Source organism: Penicillium expansum (genome assembly GCF_000769745.1).
Source record: "Penicillium expansum strain MD-8 chromosome Unknown contig313, whole genome shotgun sequence".
NCBI lineage: Eukaryota > Fungi > Ascomycota > Eurotiomycetes > Eurotiales > Aspergillaceae > Penicillium > Penicillium expansum.
This window is the reverse complement of record NW_015971264.1, coordinates 29843-50715: the sequence shown is the minus strand read 5'-3', so window position 1 is coordinate 50715 and position 20873 is coordinate 29843. Positions and strand designations below refer to the sequence as shown.

The following is a 20873-nucleotide window of genomic DNA, read 5'->3' as shown; positions in this document are numbered from 1 at the left end:
TTCTCTGATTTTGTTCATTGGGTTTTTTGTTTTTTTCAGCTGTCATCAGGTAGCGTACAAGTGGTGGCCCGATCACGGAGATCGGTGCCAGAAAAATTGCAAGAACGTGTGGTATCAGGTATCGCAGAGAAAGAAAAAAAGAACATGACTATCTCTCCGATGATAATCGGGAGTAGTAAAACAAATGCTAGGCGTTTTCTGCAGTCAAATGTGAACATGCAGTAAGTGACGCAGCGCTGAGATAGATGATAAAATAAACCCCTTTTTTTTGGTGAACTTCACAGGCATGAAAAACCCATCCGGAAATATCTTGGAAAGCAAGACGCAAAAAAACAAAACCCATGTGGCATCAACCGTTGATGACCCGAAAAAAGCACAAGGGATATGAGCTGTACATGGATATTAAGGTCGTAAGAAAGAAATGGCCCTCGAAATCGGTGTTCCATAACCTCCATGCAGGACAAACGCCCAGTGAATGCTGTGATAACATCCCGGCCCCCGGAGCCGATGAGATCGAGAAAAAAACAAAGTAGAAAGAAAAAAGGATTCCAGATGTGCGCCATATATGCAATGCATGATCGTGATCGTACGTGTCAAGAAAGAAAAGCTGTGCTGTGTTGCATAGCAAGTCTGTAAAAATTCGAAAAGCGCGTAGGTGAAGTGGATCGGAGGCGAATGAACTACCATCCCTTCACATGGTACTCCCAGGGACCGTAATCAGTGGTGTAGTTGGTCCAGGAGCCATTCTTGGCCAGGTCAAAGTTGGCAGCATTGGAGTCTGCTTCAGCACTCGCCTGATTCGGACCAACTCCCTTGTGTGGGCCCTTGGGACCAGGGTACTCTTGAAGGTTCTTCATATCGTGGGCAGTGTGGCGACGCTTGAGGAAAGCGTTCGCAGTCGCGCTCTTCTGCTGGCGCTCCCAGAGAAGATGTCGGCGGAGCGACTCCGTCAATTCAGTAGCAAGCATGTTACGACGGGTGGTTCGCGGAGAGTGTGCCATAGACTGCGCACCGTTGGTGTTCATGACAATAGGCTTCGATCGGGGAACATCAGGGCCACGCATAACCAAGCTTTCCTCTTCCTTGTCAGGAGGGGACTGGGGAATAGATGGGCCGCTGGGTGAGGTCAACCGCGATCGTTGAAGTGCGGGACTGGACCGGAATGCGTTTCCTTGCATGCGGGCTGGCTGGTGCATCATCATGGTGAGCATCGAGCGGCGCGAGACCAGATTGGGCCGGGAATCAACCCGTTGGAACATCCCTCCTTGGTCGTCAACGCTAGACTCGCCACCTTCAGTGATGGAATCCTCCCAATCGGAATCTTCGTCGTCCTCGATCGCACTCTCCGAGACTTCATCGTCGGTCTCAATGGCGTCCTCGTCAGATCGACTAATGTCCTTCGAGTTAGGAATGATGTGGGACGAGACCTGATTGCTGAAAGAAGCTGTCTTTTTCGTAGAGTCTGGATTGTTAATCTTCGGTTTCAACCCTCCACCGGTCGCGTTCTCCTGGGCTGCCTGGGGAACCATGCGCTCTTCGAATGAGCTTTCATCGTCATCCCCAGAGGATCCGCCCAATGTAAACATGCCTCCCTTTTTCTTCAATGGCGATGGCCTCAGTTGTGTAGTAGAACGGGAAGGACTAGGGTCGATAGACAGTCTTGGTTGCGATCTGAATGAAGATGAGATGTGTGACGGTGAGAATCCACGGACAATGCTGGTAGATTTGATCAGTTCAGGTCGAGTGGGAAGAATTCCGGAAGATGAGACGCTGGTATCGGATGCGTTGACCTGGGCAGTGTCGCTCTCGTTGCCCTCGGGAGCAGTCGTCGAGCAAGACTCAGTCGACTCATGGGGGTATGGGGCAGGTCGGACGGAGAAATGAGGGACGTGACGAGCGGTAGATACGGAGGGGGGAGTAGGAGTTGGGGTAGATGGGCGAGGAGTGATGTCGACAACGGGAGCAGGAGGCTCGACAGGGTGAGACCTAGGCTCCAATTGCTTCTTTTCCTTAATGTTGAGGACCATCCGCTCCAAATCCAACGAGGTGATGTGCTTCTCCTTGCCACGACCGAGGCTGGCTAGTGAGTCCTCGCGAACGACAGCTGGTCGGTAGTCGGAAAACTTGGGACGCTTGATATGAGCTTCGATCCGCTCGGCCTGGTCAGACGCAGCGGACTCGACACTGGCGGAGAGTTCGGGCAAATCCCCGGCTTCGGATCGTAGCAATGGGAGGGCGGAAGTTCTGTTCGATTTTTCGGGTTCGACACAGAAGGTCTCGCGAGTCCACAACCGCCAACTGAGGTTTTCAAGTCGACGGCCCTGGTCCATGTAGTCGGCACATTTTGAGAATACTGCGCAGCAAGTCAGCAAAACAAGATATCCCTCAACCAGCAGAATTGTCACTTACCCATCCACATTCCATGAAGACTTTGAGCGTTGGCAGTATCCACCTTATGGATGTTGTCGGCGTCCACTGTGAGAACCGGTGTCGTTAAAGGCATTCTTGCGACGCCACAGCTAGCAGTGAAGCGATTGAAATTATTGAAATTCGTTGATTGGTGTTCCGGGGTCGCCGTCTCCCCCGATAGTGGTCGTACGGCGCTTGAGATGCGGTAGTGAAGGTTCGTAAGAATCAACCGGGTTCTGGAATGGGCCTTGAAATTCGAGTCTGGGCCCTGCGATGTGCTGTAGAGAGTCGATCAATCGGGTGTGTCGCCTAAGATGCAATCGAATGTTCACGCGGAAGATGCTGGTTGTGAAAGGATTTGGATTTCCTAGGGAAGTGAAGAATCGAGTTTCGAATGTCCGTCAATTTTCCGTCAGAACGCCACAGTGCGGAGATTCCGGGGCGAAGGCTCGGAGAAATGGGATATTGAAAGAGCGGATTGAAACGATCCTTCAAGATTGACGGTTGAGAGGGATTGTAGGTTGAGAGTAAGGTGAAACTAGAAAAATCTGGAGAAAGAGGAAAAGAAAGGGAGTCGGAACGATAATAAGAATGACGGGGGGCGGCACTTTGGTGGAGTGGAGTGGAAGGAGAGGGGGACGGTAATAAATTATTAAAAGAAAAATTAAAAGAAAATCAAAAATCAGAAATTGTAAATTGAAAATATTCCTAAAAGAATATGAATTTTTGGAAATTGTTGGTAAGAACATGACAATACAAGGGGAAATAATTGAAAAATAAAATATAATAAAAAATCCGAAATAACTCCAGGCCGAGGATAAGGGTCGGTGAAGGGGAAAAATTCAATCGCATCACGGGGCCCTGAATTACATCGATACCATATCCATGTATTCAGATCCTCCCTACCATGGTTCCCACCGTATTCCCCCAGTACTTTAGACTTTCCTTTCCCTTTCCGACTGGAAGTTCCGAAGTTCCCCCCCAAATTACCTGGGTATTGTCATTACCAGTTTCCATTTCACTTTACGCAGTATTGATTACCTAAATATCAGTTGAACCTTCCACAATTGAAAACCAAGGTTCCCTCCAGGGCTTCAATATTATGTAGGTTAGGGAAGGTGAGCTTCCAATTGCTTACATTTCAAAGAGCTTAGACATTCATATCAAAGAATGAGAAATAATCAAAGCCTTTTAAGTGCCTGTGACCTGTCGGGGCAAAAATGAATTTAAGATATATTAAAAATAATAAAATAATAGAAAGAAAATGTCAAAGTGTACTCCGTACTGATCGAAAGACACCCTCCAACGCGGTAGTTGCAGTGACTTGCCGGAAGTCCAGACCAAGGATCTCTCTACGCCACTTAATGTATCTCAATGGTCGTTTGAACATTTGACATTTGGGCACTTCTCGCCACACAATCTACTCTGTACTCCTGTGTAAGAAAAAAGAGGTCTACTGACTGATGAACTGTCAAATTGCCAGCTATTGGTTCTAAAAGAGCTGAAGGTCCGGCTGACTTGCCAATTGATGTCGCGTTTAAGCTATTTTCGTCACGGACGCTCTATACTTGGACTATAGGATATTCCGTACACCGCGTCCAAAGGGCTAGGAATCGGTCTAAGATCTCAAGCCACGTTGTGGTCACCGATTTAGAACTTAGACCTCGTTTATTCTGAGGCCTAGCATGTCCGGAAGTATTAATTGCCATGAGCTCAAGGTTATAGCGGCCGAAACACACAAATAATTCCGGTGGAGATTATACACTTCCATCTAAGCGCCTCATTGATTTAATGGCTATTTAATTTTCGTATTTCCGGCTGAAATCTGTTTCCCCAGCTCTTTTCCCCCGCAAGCAGCTATTACCCGGGAGAAAGGGATGGTTCCATGCCCGGCTGCATGCCGGGGAACCAACGTGCCTCTTCCATAGTAGATCGTGTTCTGTTTTAGATGCATTGCTTTGTTTCAAAACAGGTAAACTCTCCTTGCACAGCTTTCATCGGTGAGCATTATGAGGGATATTCTGGTAAATCACTTCAGGCCTCAATCATGTGGATGGGAAAAAAAAGCAAGTCTGCCACAGCTTCACTTGAAGCAGCGCGCCAGCTTTACCGCCCTTTCTCTTTTCTTATCTTCCGAACGGGCACATCCTGGCTAGATTTTCTATCTTTGATTATTCACATAGGACACGACAGTCCAGAGTGTCACACACCTAGGCTACATAGTCACGAGTCTGCCAGCTGGCATTGTAGTGTTCATTGGCTGTCCTTGCTTTTCCTCAAGAGAGATAGGATTGACAGATGACGGTCAACATAAGGAAGGCCACAATACGTAAGAAGCCGGTTGAGAGATGTTCTTTTTTCCGTCACGGGGGGTTGAACGCTACAGCAACCTTTGCCCTCAGGCCCGGACTGGCGGAAAAGAAGGGTGTCTTTCCCTACCCGATCATTCCAAACCTCTAACCGGACGCCTGGGAGGCCGATCTTCCAGGACACGACCCCTGCCAGGGCGAAGTCACACCAGGCGCACGTTTCATCTATCATGTGATATTCATCATGAGAATCCCTGGCTATGATGGAGAATAGCTACTAGCTACCTAGAGTATCTTGGATCTGACCAACACATATCCAAGTGTGTTATTCCCTGTCAATCTGTGATGTGAAAGTGCAAGATGTCATCATCCGGGACTCTAAAAGTGTAACCAGAGGCCTCGGACTTGCGGGGGTCCGGATGAGAAAAAAAAGATCTACAAATGGGTGCATCGGAAGAGTTGGTGTATGAAGGTCGTTTGATATCTCATTTCCCTCGTAGACGGTCTCAGTCAAAACGGTATCAACCAATTAACCACTGTACATCTTCTTTGACCACCAAAAAATACCGAAGTCATCTGATTCGTTCAAAACAGTTCGTTGGTAACAGGTGTATCCCTGCAGATGTATGACACTACACAATCATCTACAAGATGCGAAGCGTTGTCTGGCCGTTTGTGCACCCTGACTTTTTTATAGCTGCTGACCCCCTGCCTGCAAGGCCTGCACAACAATGTTAACGGCATATGGAAGTCATTTTGATGAGCAATCTGATGAGAGAATCAACGAAGCGTCAGAAAACTCATCTTTCTTGACTCATCTACTCGTCTACAGGTTCAGCTCCTGTCTCACTACCTAGTATTCGGGTGGTACCAGGTGGCAATATGAACCTGCACATAAGATACCCCATTAAACTAGGCATACTGCATAACGATCGCGTTAAGGCTGCGGCTGCCAATAGCTCGGGACTGGGGAAATGGAAAGTCACGCCCCACTTCAACCAGGGCATGGGTGACAAAATCCGGGATACTGGGGTACCGAGGTGCTACTAGGCGGCCAAAAGGATACCCGCCAGGCGATGGGAAACCATCACCCGGGTGGGTCATTATTCTAGGTGCTGTACAATACCACAGTTGCCATGAAATGATCACGGGCAGACCGAGGCGCTAAAGCGGAATGAGACCGATCCTAAGGCTGTGGCAGATGACAGGTGATGTAGACGCAAGTCATGACGGAGACCGCGCTTCGGATTGCAATAGCTCGACATGGTGCCGACGGGGCAAATTGAGGAGCTAGGGTATGAGTACCCACAATCCCATGCAATCCTATGCGATAAACCTCACGTATCCAGGTATGGCCAAATTCTATCCAACATGGGCAATAAGCCGAAGAGACAGCTCATAAAGTGGCAAAGTCACGCGCAAGTCATGTCACATGATGTGGGGACCCAGGAACAGCCCGCCACCTCAGGGGCTTGTGACTTTCCCGAGTTGACGCCTCTTACCATATGATTCTCTTAAAAAACCTCCTGCATCCTGAATTTGGGCTATGTTGGTGCCTTGCCAATCACCTGAGTCCATGTGACACGGCACGGCACCCGCGGATCGGCTTGTGCCCCATTTTCACATCTCGTTCTAATCAATATTGTTTCTGTTCGCTGATTGAACCATTATTGCGCTGCCCAAGTGCCTTAGCTTATTGATCCGCCCAACGGCTTGAGATGACAGCTAAATGTCCGCCCCAATGATGTGATTTTGTAACACGAAAACAGATATCGGCTTTCTAAGTCCAATTCATACGGACTCCAAGCCTCAGGGGTATCTAGATCCCCTCCCGGGCGAGTATCACTGTTATACCGCATATTCATTCATCTCCCATCGTATCATATACTCCATGTAATATACCGCAAGCCATGCATGGGGCGCAACACCATGCGCCGCGTCGATCAATCAGATCACCAATGCTTCTATCTATTCAGGGTGCACATAATATGTAATGTGGCTGGACGTAACAAAGCGCTCAATCAGGGATTCGATAGCAAATAATGGAGGGGAACAAAACCTGGAACCTCTCTAATCTCGAATCAACAGAGTAAGCTTAAAGGTGTCACCGTTCCTGGGTCAACGCGCTTCGCGTCAACAAACCAACGGCCAGAGCTGTCACCCCAATGTGACGGGGCGCCACGTCGGTGACTGTCACCAACTTGGACGGCCAAACATGTGGCATAAAACGGTGTACGAGGGTATGAGCATCTCCAATCATTTACTCCTATTCATTCCCACAGCCTGAGCTCAGGGAGATTACGAATTACCACCGTGTCGACCATGTGATTCTTTGTTTTAGATGTTGATATAGATCCCAAAATTGAGCGAAGATACGGAGTATTAGATAGGATATGTCGCGACCTCCAGGCGTCCCCGAGGTGGTCTCTTTGTATCACATCAACCAGGCAGCAAATCACATTCCCCCATGTTCCCACTTTATTTGTAGCCCGCTTCCCCGGCATGAATGTCTGTGCTCAGATCAAAATTTAGTGTCTGATACATATGGCCTACAGAGTAATCCATAATTAATTATTCCGAAAAAGGGGATCGACCAGGTATCAGATATAATTTGAGACTTGGTGTCAAAGCGAGAAGTCAATCAGTTTCGAGGTTTAAGAGTTGACTGGTACGAGCAAGGGATACTCGCGGCCTGCGGGAGTCGAAGCCGGATGGATATACAACATAGTTTTCTAGATTCACAGAATCAGGTGGACAATTGATCGATGAACTCAATCTAGAAGCATTCATACCAAGTGAGGTGGAACAACATGTAATTGAGATATCCTTCTTCCAGGTACGGAAAATTCAAGTACGTATTGATGCGTTCTTGTCCTTTTGTCCGGTTCCCTACTCTGCAAAGATCAGCCTACCTGTGGATAATGCAGGTGACCTTCAACAAGGGATATCCGGGGAATCTTCCAGATCGAAAGCTTGCTGTATCCGCGAGCCTGGTAGGCCCCGTGAGACTGGCTGAGACGAAGATGGGATGTGGGTTCCTGGATTCTGTGATCCATCCGGAAGCAGGACTTGCATACCCGCGACGATCATTTTCTTCCGAATGTCTCTGGCTTCTTTCGTACATTGCGCTCTGTGCAGATAGTCGACTTCTAAACATCATGTTTTACTGGAACAGGTGACACCCAATATATCCCTATCCTAGACGAAGATCGTTCTTTGCTTACGTGTTGTGTCTTTGTTTTTTTCTTCTGTGATATCCCTCCCCCTTCAATATCGCAGTCTCATCCAACTATTACAATAGCTCGAGTTCAGGTGGTCATGTGTGTAATTCCTGTTGCTCGTTCAACCGTCACAAACTAGCAAAAAAAAGCACGTCCATACATACCATAAAGGTCTGGCCCATTATCTTGTCTGCGCGGCCCCTGGTCCCGGATCGTTGACAACTCCCTTGTTTGGTGTTGTGGCCCAATAATCTATCCACCTGTGCTTTTTGCAGATCAAGTTCCCAGGTATTCGGTAGCCCTGGCATGTCTGCTCTCATTTTTCTAACGTTATGGACCCACTTTCCCTGATATGGAACCTTGTGCAAGGGCCTATACATACTCCACTCGATACAGCACGAAGGTATTTGGGCTTTATGCTTCATCCGCCACCTCATCATTGCATATTGCTTCTGAGGAAGCATACTGTGAGGGAAATCCAGAAAGAAATGCATATTGAATGTTTGCTATGGCCTCTTTCTCTTTCTTTGCTTGTTCTGGCTGTCTGGTATTTGAGTTAGTTAGTGACAGCCCCTGTCAAGGCCAGGGTTATTTTCATATTGTGGACTTTCAGGCCCCTGATTCAAGATCTTCCTTTTGTACGGAGTATTGTTGTTTACCAATGTCAAATACGAAACCCAAGCCATCCATTTCCCGAAAGAGATCATGAACTGGGTTTTGCTTGTTGCGATGGTCGGAGATACGAAGTAATCAAAGAGAAGAATCTCCAGAAATAGCCCGATTTACAAAACCACCTGACTAAAGGCCTAGGCCAAACTACCTATGGAAGAGCCAGAGACCATATCGTCCTTTTGTGCTCTTTCCGTTGCACAAACAATTGGATAATATACGTGCTGACCCTGGGCTGCCCGACCAATGGCACCCCCACACTGCAAGCTGACTGCATCGGGCTATGTGCATCCGATGGCTATTTAGGGCGGCTATCTCCTGACAGCTCTCTTTGCTTTTGTTCTTTGCCTAGAACGGCTATATCGGCAGTGTACAAAGATCTCTCATCACCGCTAGTTCAGAGTCTCTCGACGTGTGATTGTGGCGGACAATGGGCTAAAATGGCTGTCTTTGATTGCTTATTTTTATTGAGATGGAGGGTTTCATCGACACGTAGTCTAGGCCATCAGGAGTCGAATCCCTGATTGATACCGAAGCCTCTTCTGTATGGTTATCACTGTGGCTTCTTTGACAGCGCGCCATGCGACGGGTGATCGATGGATCTCTTTGATCGTTTGTGTTGGCACTCTGTCACTGCTGATTGTGAACGCCGACCGGGTATTGGCTTCAGATCCTTGGAGTCCATTTTTGATGTTTCGTTTGTTTTGCCCACCTGATCACCCGTCAGTGTTAGGCTCTGATCTGGAGCCTCCTGCAAGCAGGCTAATTTATCCGGCTTTGTCACCTGCTTCCCCGTCAGCCGTGGCTGTTGTTGGTCGCATATTATTTAGATGTCGACTGAAACTAAAGACTGTCACGTACATCTAATCAAACATGTTTTGTTGAGGCTTGGGGATAAGTTACGAGCTAAAGGCTCTAGCTGTTGCGATATATATTTCCAGGTACGGACTATACATGTAGGTATCCACTAGCCTTTGTTCCTCAAAAGTTATATTTCTATAGAGTAAACATGTGGACTCCTACAATACTACAAACTGTTAAATGTAGAAATGCTCCCAACCTTTTGCGGAGATCAAAATCCGGGGAAGCAACATTGAAGGGACACCCCGGACCTTGAAAGGCCGCTTTCGGCCATCCAACGCACTCACTGGCAAACCATTTACCATTTTCGATCGGACGCAAATAGATTACAAATAAAAAACGAAAGACTAGAGACAGAATACGGAGTTCTGAAAAGGGTTGTCACTTCTTGAAAAATACGTATCCTATACAAATTTTCCATACTTCAGTACTGAGAGACCGCAAACAACTACAGATCGGTAAGATTGAAGTTGCCCAAGGCAGTCAAATTTTTATGAACCTCAAATAAAGCGATCACTGGGTTGGTGATGTGTCGATGGCTAACAGGTGCGTTGTCGTGTGACGAGACCAACGATTCCCCGAAGAAGCGGTAGAACAACTAAATGACCAGATATCGTAAGTGACAGTTGCTCACCAACAGCCAAGAAAGATGCCTAATTTATATCAAACGGCTGTCACGAGAAGATTAAAAAGAAAGTCCGATATCTTAAAATTGGACTACTACGAACGAAACGAGGCCACGTCAATCCACGATGCCCATGTGAACAACCTAGGTGATTCAGATTCTAGCACCGATGAGGCTGACGCAACAGTACCTCATAGTCCGAAGTCCCCTATAGTCAATAGCGCCCATATTTACCGATATATCGATTCTGGCCGGACCATGCTCCTTCTGGCATTCTGTTCCACATGGAGCCTGGCCACCAACACCAGGTCATCTGAACCGGAAATAATATCTCCGGCAGAAGTTTTCTTCAAGCATAGCGCGGCTATGTCGACTACCGCCAGAAAAAAAAAGATCGTCTCTTCTACAGGATTATGCAACGTAGCCCAGTCCTATTGAGAACGCAGGGCACAGAACACAGAAAGAACCCATGCAGACCAGCATCATACCCTTGATCTAGCCCTCTGCATCGACAATCTACAAGATGACGAAAAGAGAAAAAAAAGAAGAATGACAACACAACCAATCCAAACACGCATGTCCCACAAATTGCAATCTCGCCCCGGCCACGAAAATGGGCGCGAGATCGGGGCTTGCACTCGTACCTGTCAGCGGTGTCACACCGCAGCGATGGATTTGCATTCGGCCCGAGGCGGAAGATCAAACTAATACATGTATACAAGTACCTAAAATTCGTCTAGGCAGGGTACATCGTGCCCGGCGTACTCACCTACGGTTATGCTGGAGCTGACGTCCGTCTCCTGTGATGACGGCTGCCGCCCGTTTCTCGATATTCCAATAAAGACGTCCTGCAACACGACCCGCTGCAGGTCATGGGGGACTTTAAATTGATCTGCTGTGGGATGCAATGCGTCTTGCAATCGTGTGTGTGCTATGTATAACCATGCTCGATGCAGCTGGTGCATTAATATGCCCGTATTATAAGGTCTTTATCCTGGCACGGCACTTGTTATTGCCTCGTTTTCTTTGGAATCGTACTGCAATGCAGTATTTTGAGATCGATGGCTTCTTGGTTCAGCTGGTGTTTCAAAATACGACGGATAGCTGTTGCCATTATTGTGTCTGGGTATACAGATGGGGTCTGGCTAAGCGATCTTTCAGTCACTTGTTGACTTGTTATCGGTCTAAGTAGAAGTGACCTGCCATTTTGACTACCCAGCAATGTAAGCTGATATATATAACTGGATCTCCTCAATACTTAAGATTAAGGTAGTTAGCTTCCTATGTTCTAATACTCCTGACGTTAACAGTTTACATGTGAAAAGAAAGAGAGAAAATAGAACGAGTCTAGGCCTGTCTCGCCCTCAGTCGAGCTGTAGTGAATAGCAGAGCTCTGAATCCTGTGATCCACGAGTCGCGGGGAACTGGGGTCGTACTTTCATGCATTGTGAAATCCAGGAATTAACATTTGAATCCCTGCACAAAGCTGAAAGCTCTACTACACCGGTTCAAGAAGGAGATAGGAAAAAGAAAGCAAAGCAATATTGCATTTTTCTTTACCCGCCGGAAGAGCTTGAAAATAGTGATGACATGTCTATGATGGGTGAAATCTTTGTAGAGGTATGCACATGTCCACCCCAGCGAGACTGAGACTGAGTACGCAGCCGTCACCGTGAAATTCCGATTCGGGCGTCCTGCCGAAGAAAGCTCTGATAATTGTGCAAGGTATGATAATTATCGATTTTATGTTCAATTCAAAATTCCAGTCCGTCCTATAGGCCGTCACTCTATTTTGAGGTAGTTCCCGGGAGTCACGACCACACAACAGAACGCAACATATTCGGGACAATGAGCTTGTTCTGGATTTGTATAACATGTACTAAAACGTCATTAAACGTATGAATAGTGTGGATCGCTACTCTTTCGTGCTGGTGTCTGCATCTACTTGTCGTACAGATTACTTCGTAGAGTGGGGGTCTCTATAATGCGCATGCAGAGGCGATCTGATCTTCACCCTGCAAGGGTTTCTTCAGGAATGAAGGAAACTAAATCGGAATTACCACTGACACTCCTCTCAATCCCGAGAAATCTCATTAGGGAGGATGAAAATACAGAATAACAAGAACCAAGGAGCCAACGCCAACGCATCGTCCATTTGATAGAACATCATGACCTAAAACTCGCATGCAAGGCTTCAGGTGCCATCTAAAAGAAAGTATACATCCATTGCCTACTGCCAGTTTCAAATATTAAGATTCCAATCTCGTATCCGGGTAATAAGGCAATATCAACCCCCATGATGGGACCGGTCACCAGCTACCTCGTTCCGTTCATCCATTAGTCTAGAAGACTTTGTTGGGAAGAAATATGACGGAAAAAAGCAGGCACCCCCACAAATGCGCACCGAGGTTAAACGGAAGGCAGACTCCGAAAAGCTAAATTTGTCAGTTGATGTTGGGGTGGGAGTGCGTCTGTCCTCTTTTGGGTACTGTTGTTCCTCGGCATATCGGGTGACCCTCGTGAACACAGACAAACCCACACGATCCCGAATGGAGGCACGGATCTCCTACGAAAACGAGCCTGTCTGCTGGTGTGGAATTGCTGGGTTTATTGCTGGGTTTACGCTTATAGTGTTTGTGCATGCCGTACTGGTATGTATTTCGCTATTGCTGTAGTTTCGGTAAAGACTTCCGGTTGACATCGTGTGGTCCTAAGGTAGATGGGATGAAATCGAAGTGGGACCTATGCGTGTTTAGGATGTATGGGTGAGACGAGTATGTCGTACGAATGGGTTTCTGGTTAGGTTCAGTTCACCTGTGGATTTTCATGGCGCTCATGTTGGTTGTTGGGAATGAGATGCCGTTCTAGGCTATGACATGTCTATCTACATATAAATGCTAGTCATACACACGAAGATTCATATCAAGAGTAAGACCAGAAGCAGTGACCAGATAGAGACATTATCAATCCTTTCGTTTTTATTGAAACTAAAAGGGTTCTATGTATGGGACCATGTTTTTACATAGCAAACCAGAATCATCGGTTTTTTTTCTTTTACCATCGTAGAATAGGACTAGGATCTAGTGATCTAGAACTCAGACTGATCATCACCGGAGATAATGACGTTGTTGATCTGATTGAGGGTTAGCATATAGCGGGACAGAAGGGGTGGATGGGAGTAGTACCTTAAGAACCATGCGGCACAGCTGAGTAGCAAGCAGAAGTTGTTGGCGCTTGCCAATCAGGGGGTCAATAGCGAAGTGCTCGCGCATATCTAGAGAGCCCGAGTTAGTCAATGAACAAAACTGGGTAAGAAATGATATTCTAGGGGCGTACCGTTGGTGCCAGTCATCATGCAGTCAACACCGAGACGGGTGTTCTTTTCCTTGACCTGGCGCGACTTGATAGAGGCAAGGGTCTCAATGGGGCTCAAACCAGAGTTCTCGGAAAGGGCCAAGGGCACGGCATCCAGCGCATCAGCGAAGGCGCGCATGGCATATTGCTCAATGCCGGGACTCTTGACAGCGGCGTCCTCGACGGCGATGGAGCAAGCAATCTCAGCAGCACCACCACCGTAGACCACGCGGTTGTCGCGCACCAAATTGCGGACAACACACAGAGCATCGTGTAGTGACCGCTTGGCCTCATCAATGATCTGTAGCTGAAGTTAGCTACCCGAACCTCTCCTGGCGTATGGTACGGAGATTGACTCACCATCTTGTTACTTCCACGAACGAAAATTGTCACTGCGCGAGTGTTGGCACACTCCTCAATAACCAGCATCTTCTCTCTCGTGGTTCCGAAGCTCATCTCGCGGACAATACCGGCTGTGCCGAGCTTGTCAGGGGTCAGGTCCTCGAAGCGGGGCACAATACGGCCGTTTGTGGCAATGGCGATCAACTCAATCTCAGGCCCACCAACCCAACGAACGGCAGGCAAGTTATTCTGGAGCAAAAGGTGGTTGGCCTCATCATCGAAACCCCACTGGCAGATGACCAGGTTGGCACCCGACTCCTTCAGCTGCTGGATCATCTCTGTGAACTTCTCCTTCTCGTAGTCCTGCAGCTTCTTGAATTCCTCAACAGATGTGATATCAAGCTTGTGCTTGGTCTTGGGCTTGGGAGGCTCAAAGGGACAGGTCAAGATGGCCAATTTGGCATCCCGAACTTCGTCGGGCATCTGGGGGTGAGAGAAGTCCTTGTCCACGATAACACCTCGGACAAGCAGAGAGTCCTCGAGGGATCCACCGACCTTGCCGTCAACCTTGATCAACTCGAAGTCGACATCCTTGCGCTCAAAGTCGGCAACCGAGAGCACGGCATCAACGGCGATCTGGGCGAATTGGTCGTGGGACTTGGAGACGCTATGAAAACTGTCAGCATCAACGAGAACGCATATACAGCTAGAAATTCGTACATCTTGCTGCCCAGACTGGTCTTGGCCACTTTGAGGAGGTTGGTGGTATCATCTTGGCTGAATGTAATTTCGTCACTGATTTTGTCGAGCTCGGCAATAGCGATTTCGCAGGCCTGGTCGTATCCGTCGGCTATACGAATGGGGTGGATGCCTTTGTCAATGAGATCCGAGGCTTGTTCAAGCATGGCCGCTGCCAGCACCACGACACCGGTCGTGCCATCACCGATCTCCTCGTCCTGAGACTGCGAAAGTTCGACCAACAGCTTGGCGACATTGTTTGTGATCTCCATCTAACCATAACCATCGTATCAGTCTCTCGTACCAAAAGTGGATCTCTCCGGGGGGGAAAGGACTTCGGAGTCGAACCTGTCCGAGAATAGTTGCGCCATCATTGGTGACGGTGATATCGCCGTCGGCGGAGATCAGAATCTTATCAAGACCACGGGGACCCTAAGAACAAGAGTCAGATGTCTTTCCATTCATCGCTTGCCGAGTGTCATACCAGAGAAGACTTGACAATGCTGGCCACCGTCTTGGCGGCAACAATGTGTGACTTAACAGCCTCAGTGCCATGTTGTCTCTTCTTCTTTCCCTGACTGTTTTATGAAAAAGACCCATCAGCCCCATATCTCCAACATCCAACTCTCAATGGTATTTTGAAACGGAGGATAAGGCATAGCGGTGAACGTACTCGCGAACCACAATAAACGGCCGTCCCTGCTCGTCCTTCAGGATCGAAGCTACCCCTTAATGTCAGCGACCGAATCCGAGTTGTACCAAGTTATCCGAGGAGTAATCACCCTGAGACATATCAAGCTCTGTTGAAGATCAAAAACCACATAGTTAGCCAAAGCACATTTCAAGAATGAGGGGTATGGGGGTGCGGCCTTACGCATTGCCATGTTGACGGTGGGCTGCCACCTGGCAAAATATAAAGATTTTTAAAAAGAGGGCACCGACAAGGAGACCTAGAGATAATCAAGCGAAAGTGACAAGACAAAGCAGTGAACTTGCAAGTTGAGCCTTGAGGGGGAGCTTCCCGAAATGCACTTTTGACAAATGAAATTCTGACTGCCCAAAGCGGTATAGCGTATCTTGTCCGCCTTCAACGCGTTTCTGCTTCTTGACTCCTCTAAGCTCTGGATGCGACAGCCTTTCGTCTGACTTTACAAGTGCAATTGAGGGTTCAATCCTCCAGTCGCCAATCTGTTTTCTAAACTCTCTAACTTGATCTCACCCTTCAACCGCAACATGCCTCGTGAGTGTTTTCCCCCAATGTTGATTTGTCGCGCGCGCAATGGTGAGCATCTCGGCTGACCCGTTCATTGCCCAGCTCCCGTTGAAGATATGTCTGACGAGGAATCTGGCGATATTCCTTTCAGAAAAGAGTCAGAGACAAATGGAAAAGATGACCAGGACCCCCCAGAAGACGAAGGAGACGAAGAGGAGGATGAGGAGGAGGAGGAGGAGGGACTGTGAGTTGCGCATTCTGGCCAAATGACGGATACATGTTTCTAAATAAATACAGCTACATCGTCGAGGATATTATTAAACATGACTGGCTTGATGATGTAGGTTCACAACACTCAGCCTCATTGTGCCGAGAAGCTAATCAACTACAGGGAACTCTTAAGCTTTGGGTGAAATGGAAGGGCTACGAGAGGGTCCAAGATCACACATGGGAAGACGAGGAGGGTTTGATGTACGTCGATATGCTCATTGAGCTTCGAAATCTGCTACGCGCATTTATTGACGAACATCATAGGGATGGAGCCAGCGAGGTTGTCACAGCATATTACAAGAGGATCGGTGGTCGCCCGAAGAAGGACGAAGAGAAGCCTGCGGCAGCAAAACCAGGCCGCAAGCGCAAATCTATGGGCGAACCGAAGCTTGCTAAGGATTCACCGGCCCCCGCAGCGAGCGAAGTCAAGAGGCAACGCCGAAAGTCAGCACCCAAGGAGACGAATAAGCAAGCTTCCCCCTCATCCGAAGAAAATGGCATTCAATGGCTTCCAAAGGGAAAGAACTGGGATAAGGATGTGAAAGAGGTAGACACAATTGTCCGGGAGGGTGATGCAGGTCTCATGGCATGGCTTGAGTTCAACAACGGACACAAGGCGAAACTGTCTGTCCAGGCCTGCTATGAAAAGTGTCCACTGAAAGTATGTCCTCCTCCACGGTGCCGAAAAACAGCGGCAAGGTTACTGACTACCAAACTAGATGCTCAAGTTTTACGAATCACACCTGTGAGTTAAGCCCTCCCAATGAAAGCTCGAAATGCGTTCCTAACATCTCTTATAGTGTCTTCAAGGATAATTGAATCCATCCTGTTCACTGACAACTTGATATATTCCCAACTCGAAAATGGTACACAAGCGTGACATTTCTAGGCCATTTCTTCAATCTCGGATGTGCTATAGCGAGTGGCCATCGCTACAATACCCCCTGACTACTGCGTCCAACGCGTTTTGAGCATGGCACTGCTGCCCTCACATTGATGTTTACTTTTGAATTCCTATCTCCTCTTTGCGTTCTGGGCAGGTCAATACCGGTGTCTTCGGAGAATATTTCGTTTCTAGCTACACGCTAAATCTTCATTCACTTCACAATTGCAATTCGTCCATTGTAGCTGTTCTCCGTGCGCTTTCCCAGATTTCGCATCCCATGGGTATCATTCAATGAGCCCTGTCTGCCGAGCCATGCTGAAATATTCCCATCTATCCTTGTACGCTTCTGCGCCGTGTTTCGTCAACGCTCGCTGCACACGCGAATATTCCCCCGCTTGCAAACAGCTATCGTCCTCGGCTGTCCAGACCCCGGGCATATCATCAGGAATACCCTTCCCAGCCGTGAGGTATTTGAGAACCTTATCTGCCATCTCTGGGACCATGCTTGTACATCGCAGAGCATCGAACACGTGGGATTCTTTGGCACCTCGAGCCAGGCGTTGATCGATCCATGTATCGACATCGGGTGCATCTGAGGTGTGATCATCAGACACCTCGGATGCTGGGCTTGATGGCAAGAATGGGAGTTCTAGGAAAATGGGATCTACTGGGTCTTCGAAGACATTCTTGACTGGTGGTCTGGGATTCGGTGGTTGTTTCTTGAATCGGCCAGACTGCGCGAAGGCATTATCACCCAATGGTCGCGGTGGGGCTGGCGGCGCTGGTGGTTCTGTTACATTTTCTGGTTGTTGAAAAGTCTCCCGAGTGACGCGGCGAGGGGTTTCTGTTGAAGCGTTCGGGAAAGGGAAGAGATCTGGAATACCAAGGCCTTGAAGCGCTCCTGTATCTGAAGACGAGGCAGCGGGATAGCCTCTTTCTAGGCGTGCAGTAAAGGGTGGTGTGGCTGCCACGTTTGGTGACCCTGATTGGGATCCCCGGCTATCAGGACGGGGATGACGTGAGGAAGGGCCCGCAGTTGCAGGATCTTCGATTGCTCTTCTTTTCATAGGCGAAACATCCCTCCGCCGTTGATTGGGCGGTTCAGGGACCGAATCTCGTTTTCGCTTTGGACTGCTTAGTGTATTTGTTTGGACTGGAGCAGGTGGTGCCAGCCGGGGGACCCTTGAGCTAGATGATGCTGTTGAATCTTTTGGGGAAGCTCGGGCAGGCAAGGTCTTTGGGCGTTCTCCTTGAGGTGGTGCAGACTGTATAAGCTCGCCATATGATAACGGGGTGCCGCCCCCAGGACGGCCCTTGCCACGCAGATGCTTCATGTATCTACTACGCCAGGACTGCCACGGGTGACTGGGATACTGTGTTCTACCAGTTAGTTTCATATTTATGTGTGTTCTGTAGTCTTGACAGAAAGAGGAGAGCATCATACCAGTTCGCTTAAATCTTGGTAAATTTTATTACCTTGGACAGGCGCCCCTGGCTCCTTTCCTACGTGTTCGATCCAGTCAAACACGATTTGATCCTCTTTCAGGGTAAAGAAGGCTCTTGTGCTTTTCGTGGGAATGTTGAATGCACCCATTGGACGAGGTGCAGATGGCCCAGCTCGGTGGGCTTCTAAATCTTCGAGTCGTCCCTTGTTGATAGAACGCTCTACATATTGATAGGAGAAGCTAGCTCTGAATTAGCACACTGATTCTGAGTAAAGAGTTCCGTATTCCGTACGTATCCCTAGGCAGGTCTTTCCTTGTGTGATCCACCAGCTTCACATCGGCATCCTTCTCCATCAGCACAACAGTGCCACCATATTGCTAGATATTCATTAATCCCTGTGAGTTTCAAACAAGATAAAGTGTTCCTGAAATACCTTGATTAATTCTTTAAACCTCAGCCTTTGTGGAACAGTTAGAGATAGCCAGAATCGTGCGCCTTGAAATAAATTCATCGTCGGAGTCTCAGCCCGAGACGAGTTATTTGTGGAAGTCGCCATTTTAAATCTTCAGAAACAAAGCTCAAACCCTTTTCTTCAAACTTTCACACCCTAAAGTAGGCCAGCTTTGTCTGCGACGCGGTATCACGTGTTGACGTGTCGCAAGGGGCTTTTTCCCATTCAACAGCGGGCTATGGTGCAAGACAGATATTGTCTCGCTGAATCGACTGTCAGTTCTTAGGTTTGATCATATGAGATTCCCGCGGTATCAATCGACAGGGGTCATAGATGAAATAGTTGGTTTACGCCGAGACTGAAATCACGGTCACGTGGCATACACAAAACCGACGACTTGCGGCGCAAACGTGTTGAGTGATCACAAGTCAAGGAATGCATGAACCGTGAAGAACATCGCTGGGGGATGCAGAGCGAACAGTATATCCTTTAAACTTACCGCGAGAACTTGAGCTTCAGAATGGGGGCCCTTAGAACCGTTGGTCTGGTGATTCTAGCGATCTCGGCATTCACCTTTATCGCGCTCTTTGGCAGGCTGCCAGCTTTCCGGTAAGTAATTTGTTAACTTCGAAATATTTAAAGCTCTGCGCTGACTCCTGAAGGAAAACTCCGGTCGCCTGGCTCCATCGGGCACTGTGGGTGTACCTTCCGAATGGAATTGCCGTTGTCGATAATCGCTTGTTCGGCGGGAGGGTAGTACGAAGCTGGAATAGATCTGGCAGCTATGTACTGAAGGAGAATCACCCACTTGTCCTGGTGAGTCTCTTAATTTATTATTACTTATCCAGACACATACTGACTATGCATACTAGATTTTCTTTACCTCCTTGCTGGTCGTTGGAGAAGGCATCTTTGTCCCGGCCGCGTGGCCTCGACTTTCGAGCATTCATCGACTCTGGGTACCCGCAGCTATTAGCTTGCCATATTTCCTACTCTACAAGTGTGTTATGACCAAGTCATTTATCACAGCAGAGAACCATGAGGAAGAGATGAGACGCTATCCGTACGACCGAGTCCTTTTTCATCCAGGACATGAATGTAGCACCTGCAAGTTCCTCAAACCAGCGCGCAGCAAACATTGCAGCTTTTGTCAAGCCTGTGTTTCTCGGCATGACCACCACTGTGTATGGCTGATGAACTGCGTCGGGGCCAACAACTGCGTGTACTTCATCTCGCTCTTGGTCTCCCTCTCTGTCATGTTGATTTACGGCTCCTACCTTGGTTATTCCATACTCTCTGAGATACTGAAGCAAGTGGTTCCGCCAGAGATGCAGGAAGCTATGCAAAGCTGGACAACCTGGATCAACACATGGGGTATTGTGGTTGCTGCTTATCCCAAGATTGGGGCAGTATTTCTATTAATGCTTATGACTGCCCCGCTGGCAATATCCTTCCTGGCGTACCATACGTATCTCATCTGGGCTGGGGTGACAACCAATGAGAGCGCCAAGTGGTCCGATTGGAAAGATGATGTGGAAGACGGCTTCGTATTCAAGACAAAACGAAGTCTCATCTTCGACCGTCCTCTTCCTATGAATCTATATGATCAACTGTGGCCTGTGCATACGGATCAAATCCTTGTCACTGATGAAGATCCTCCAACTGAAGGATGTTTATTGGCCTCTGACTCCAATTGCATCGCTCATCGCCCGGAATCAGATCAGCCTCCTGACCCTCGATGGAAGCGACTCAACACTATGAGAGATGTCGACAACATCTACGATATGGGATTTTGGTATAATCTTCGGGACGTGGTGGGACTATCTGTCCGTCGATCTAAGGAGATATCTAATATTTAAGCTCTTTGTATATAACTTATATGTTGAATATGAAAGTTTGATTCACACGAATATCTAAAATAGATCTACAAGAAAGACGCTGTTTATTATATATTTGGGACAGTTGACACTTGAAGTAAGAAAATAAAAGTGGAAACAATATTTGCTACATTAATCTATGTGGCACATTATTGAAGATTGAAGGTACGTAGAGCATAAAGGCACATGTACGGAGTAGAGT

At 47.9% G+C, this 20873-nt stretch overlaps 7 protein-coding genes across 7 annotated transcripts; 2 read left to right on the top strand and 5 right to left on the bottom strand.

Annotated features, from left to right (window-relative positions):
• Positions 1–680: 680 nt before the first annotated feature.
• On the bottom strand, positions 681–2503 carry PEX2_091930 (uncharacterized protein; the record flags this gene model as incomplete). The annotated part of the gene is made up of 2 exons (XM_016746463.1): positions 681–2353; positions 2410–2503. The coding sequence occupies 2 exons, from the start codon at positions 2501–2503 to the stop codon at positions 681–683; spliced, it is 1767 nt and encodes a 588-aa protein (XP_016600179.1).
• Positions 2504–7626: 5123 nt separating this feature from the next.
• On the bottom strand, positions 7627–7842 carry PEX2_091920 (uncharacterized protein; the record flags this gene model as incomplete). The annotated part of the gene is made up of 1 exon (XM_016746462.1): positions 7627–7842. The coding sequence occupies one exon, from the start codon at positions 7840–7842 to the stop codon at positions 7627–7629; it is 216 nt and encodes a 71-aa protein (XP_016600178.1).
• Positions 7843–10819: 2977 nt separating this feature from the next.
• On the bottom strand, positions 10820–11059 carry PEX2_091910 (uncharacterized protein; the record flags this gene model as incomplete). Its single annotated transcript, XM_016746461.1, has 1 exon — positions 10820–11059. One exon carries the CDS (start codon positions 11057–11059, stop codon positions 10820–10822), a length of 240 nt encoding a protein of 79 aa, XP_016600177.1.
• Positions 11060–13182: 2123 nt separating this feature from the next.
• On the bottom strand, positions 13183–15320 carry PEX2_091900 (chaperonin-containing T-complex subunit CCT5; the record flags this gene model as incomplete). Its single annotated transcript, XM_016746460.1, has 9 exons — positions 13183–13227; positions 13280–13368; positions 13431–13749; positions 13809–14457; positions 14511–14800; positions 14877–14960; positions 15013–15106; positions 15202–15250; positions 15311–15320. The coding sequence occupies 9 exons, from the start codon at positions 15318–15320 to the stop codon at positions 13183–13185; spliced, it is 1629 nt and encodes a 542-aa protein (XP_016600176.1).
• Positions 15321–15761: 441 nt separating this feature from the next.
• PEX2_091890 (chromo domain-containing protein) lies at positions 15762–16830 on the top strand (the record flags this gene model as incomplete). Its single annotated transcript, XM_016746459.1, has 6 exons — positions 15762–15768; positions 15844–15985; positions 16039–16081; positions 16133–16672; positions 16731–16756; positions 16812–16830. The coding sequence occupies 6 exons, from the start codon at positions 15762–15764 to the stop codon at positions 16828–16830; spliced, it is 777 nt and encodes a 258-aa protein (XP_016600175.1).
• A 351-nt stretch (positions 16831–17181) lies between these two features.
• Positions 17182–18899, bottom strand: PEX2_091880 (putative transcription factor Rap1; the record flags this gene model as incomplete). The annotated part of the gene is made up of 4 exons (XM_016746458.1): positions 17182–18270; positions 18342–18582; positions 18635–18720; positions 18777–18899. The coding sequence occupies 4 exons, from the start codon at positions 18897–18899 to the stop codon at positions 17182–17184; spliced, it is 1539 nt and encodes a 512-aa protein (XP_016600174.1).
• Positions 18900–19314: 415 nt separating this feature from the next.
• PEX2_091870 (DHHC family palmitoyltransferase) lies at positions 19315–20653 on the top strand (the record flags this gene model as incomplete). Its single annotated transcript, XM_016746457.1, has 3 exons — positions 19315–19403; positions 19457–19610; positions 19667–20653. 3 exons carry the CDS (start codon positions 19315–19317, stop codon positions 20651–20653), a joined length of 1230 nt encoding a protein of 409 aa, XP_016600173.1.
• Between the last annotated feature and the right edge of the window lie 220 nt (positions 20654–20873).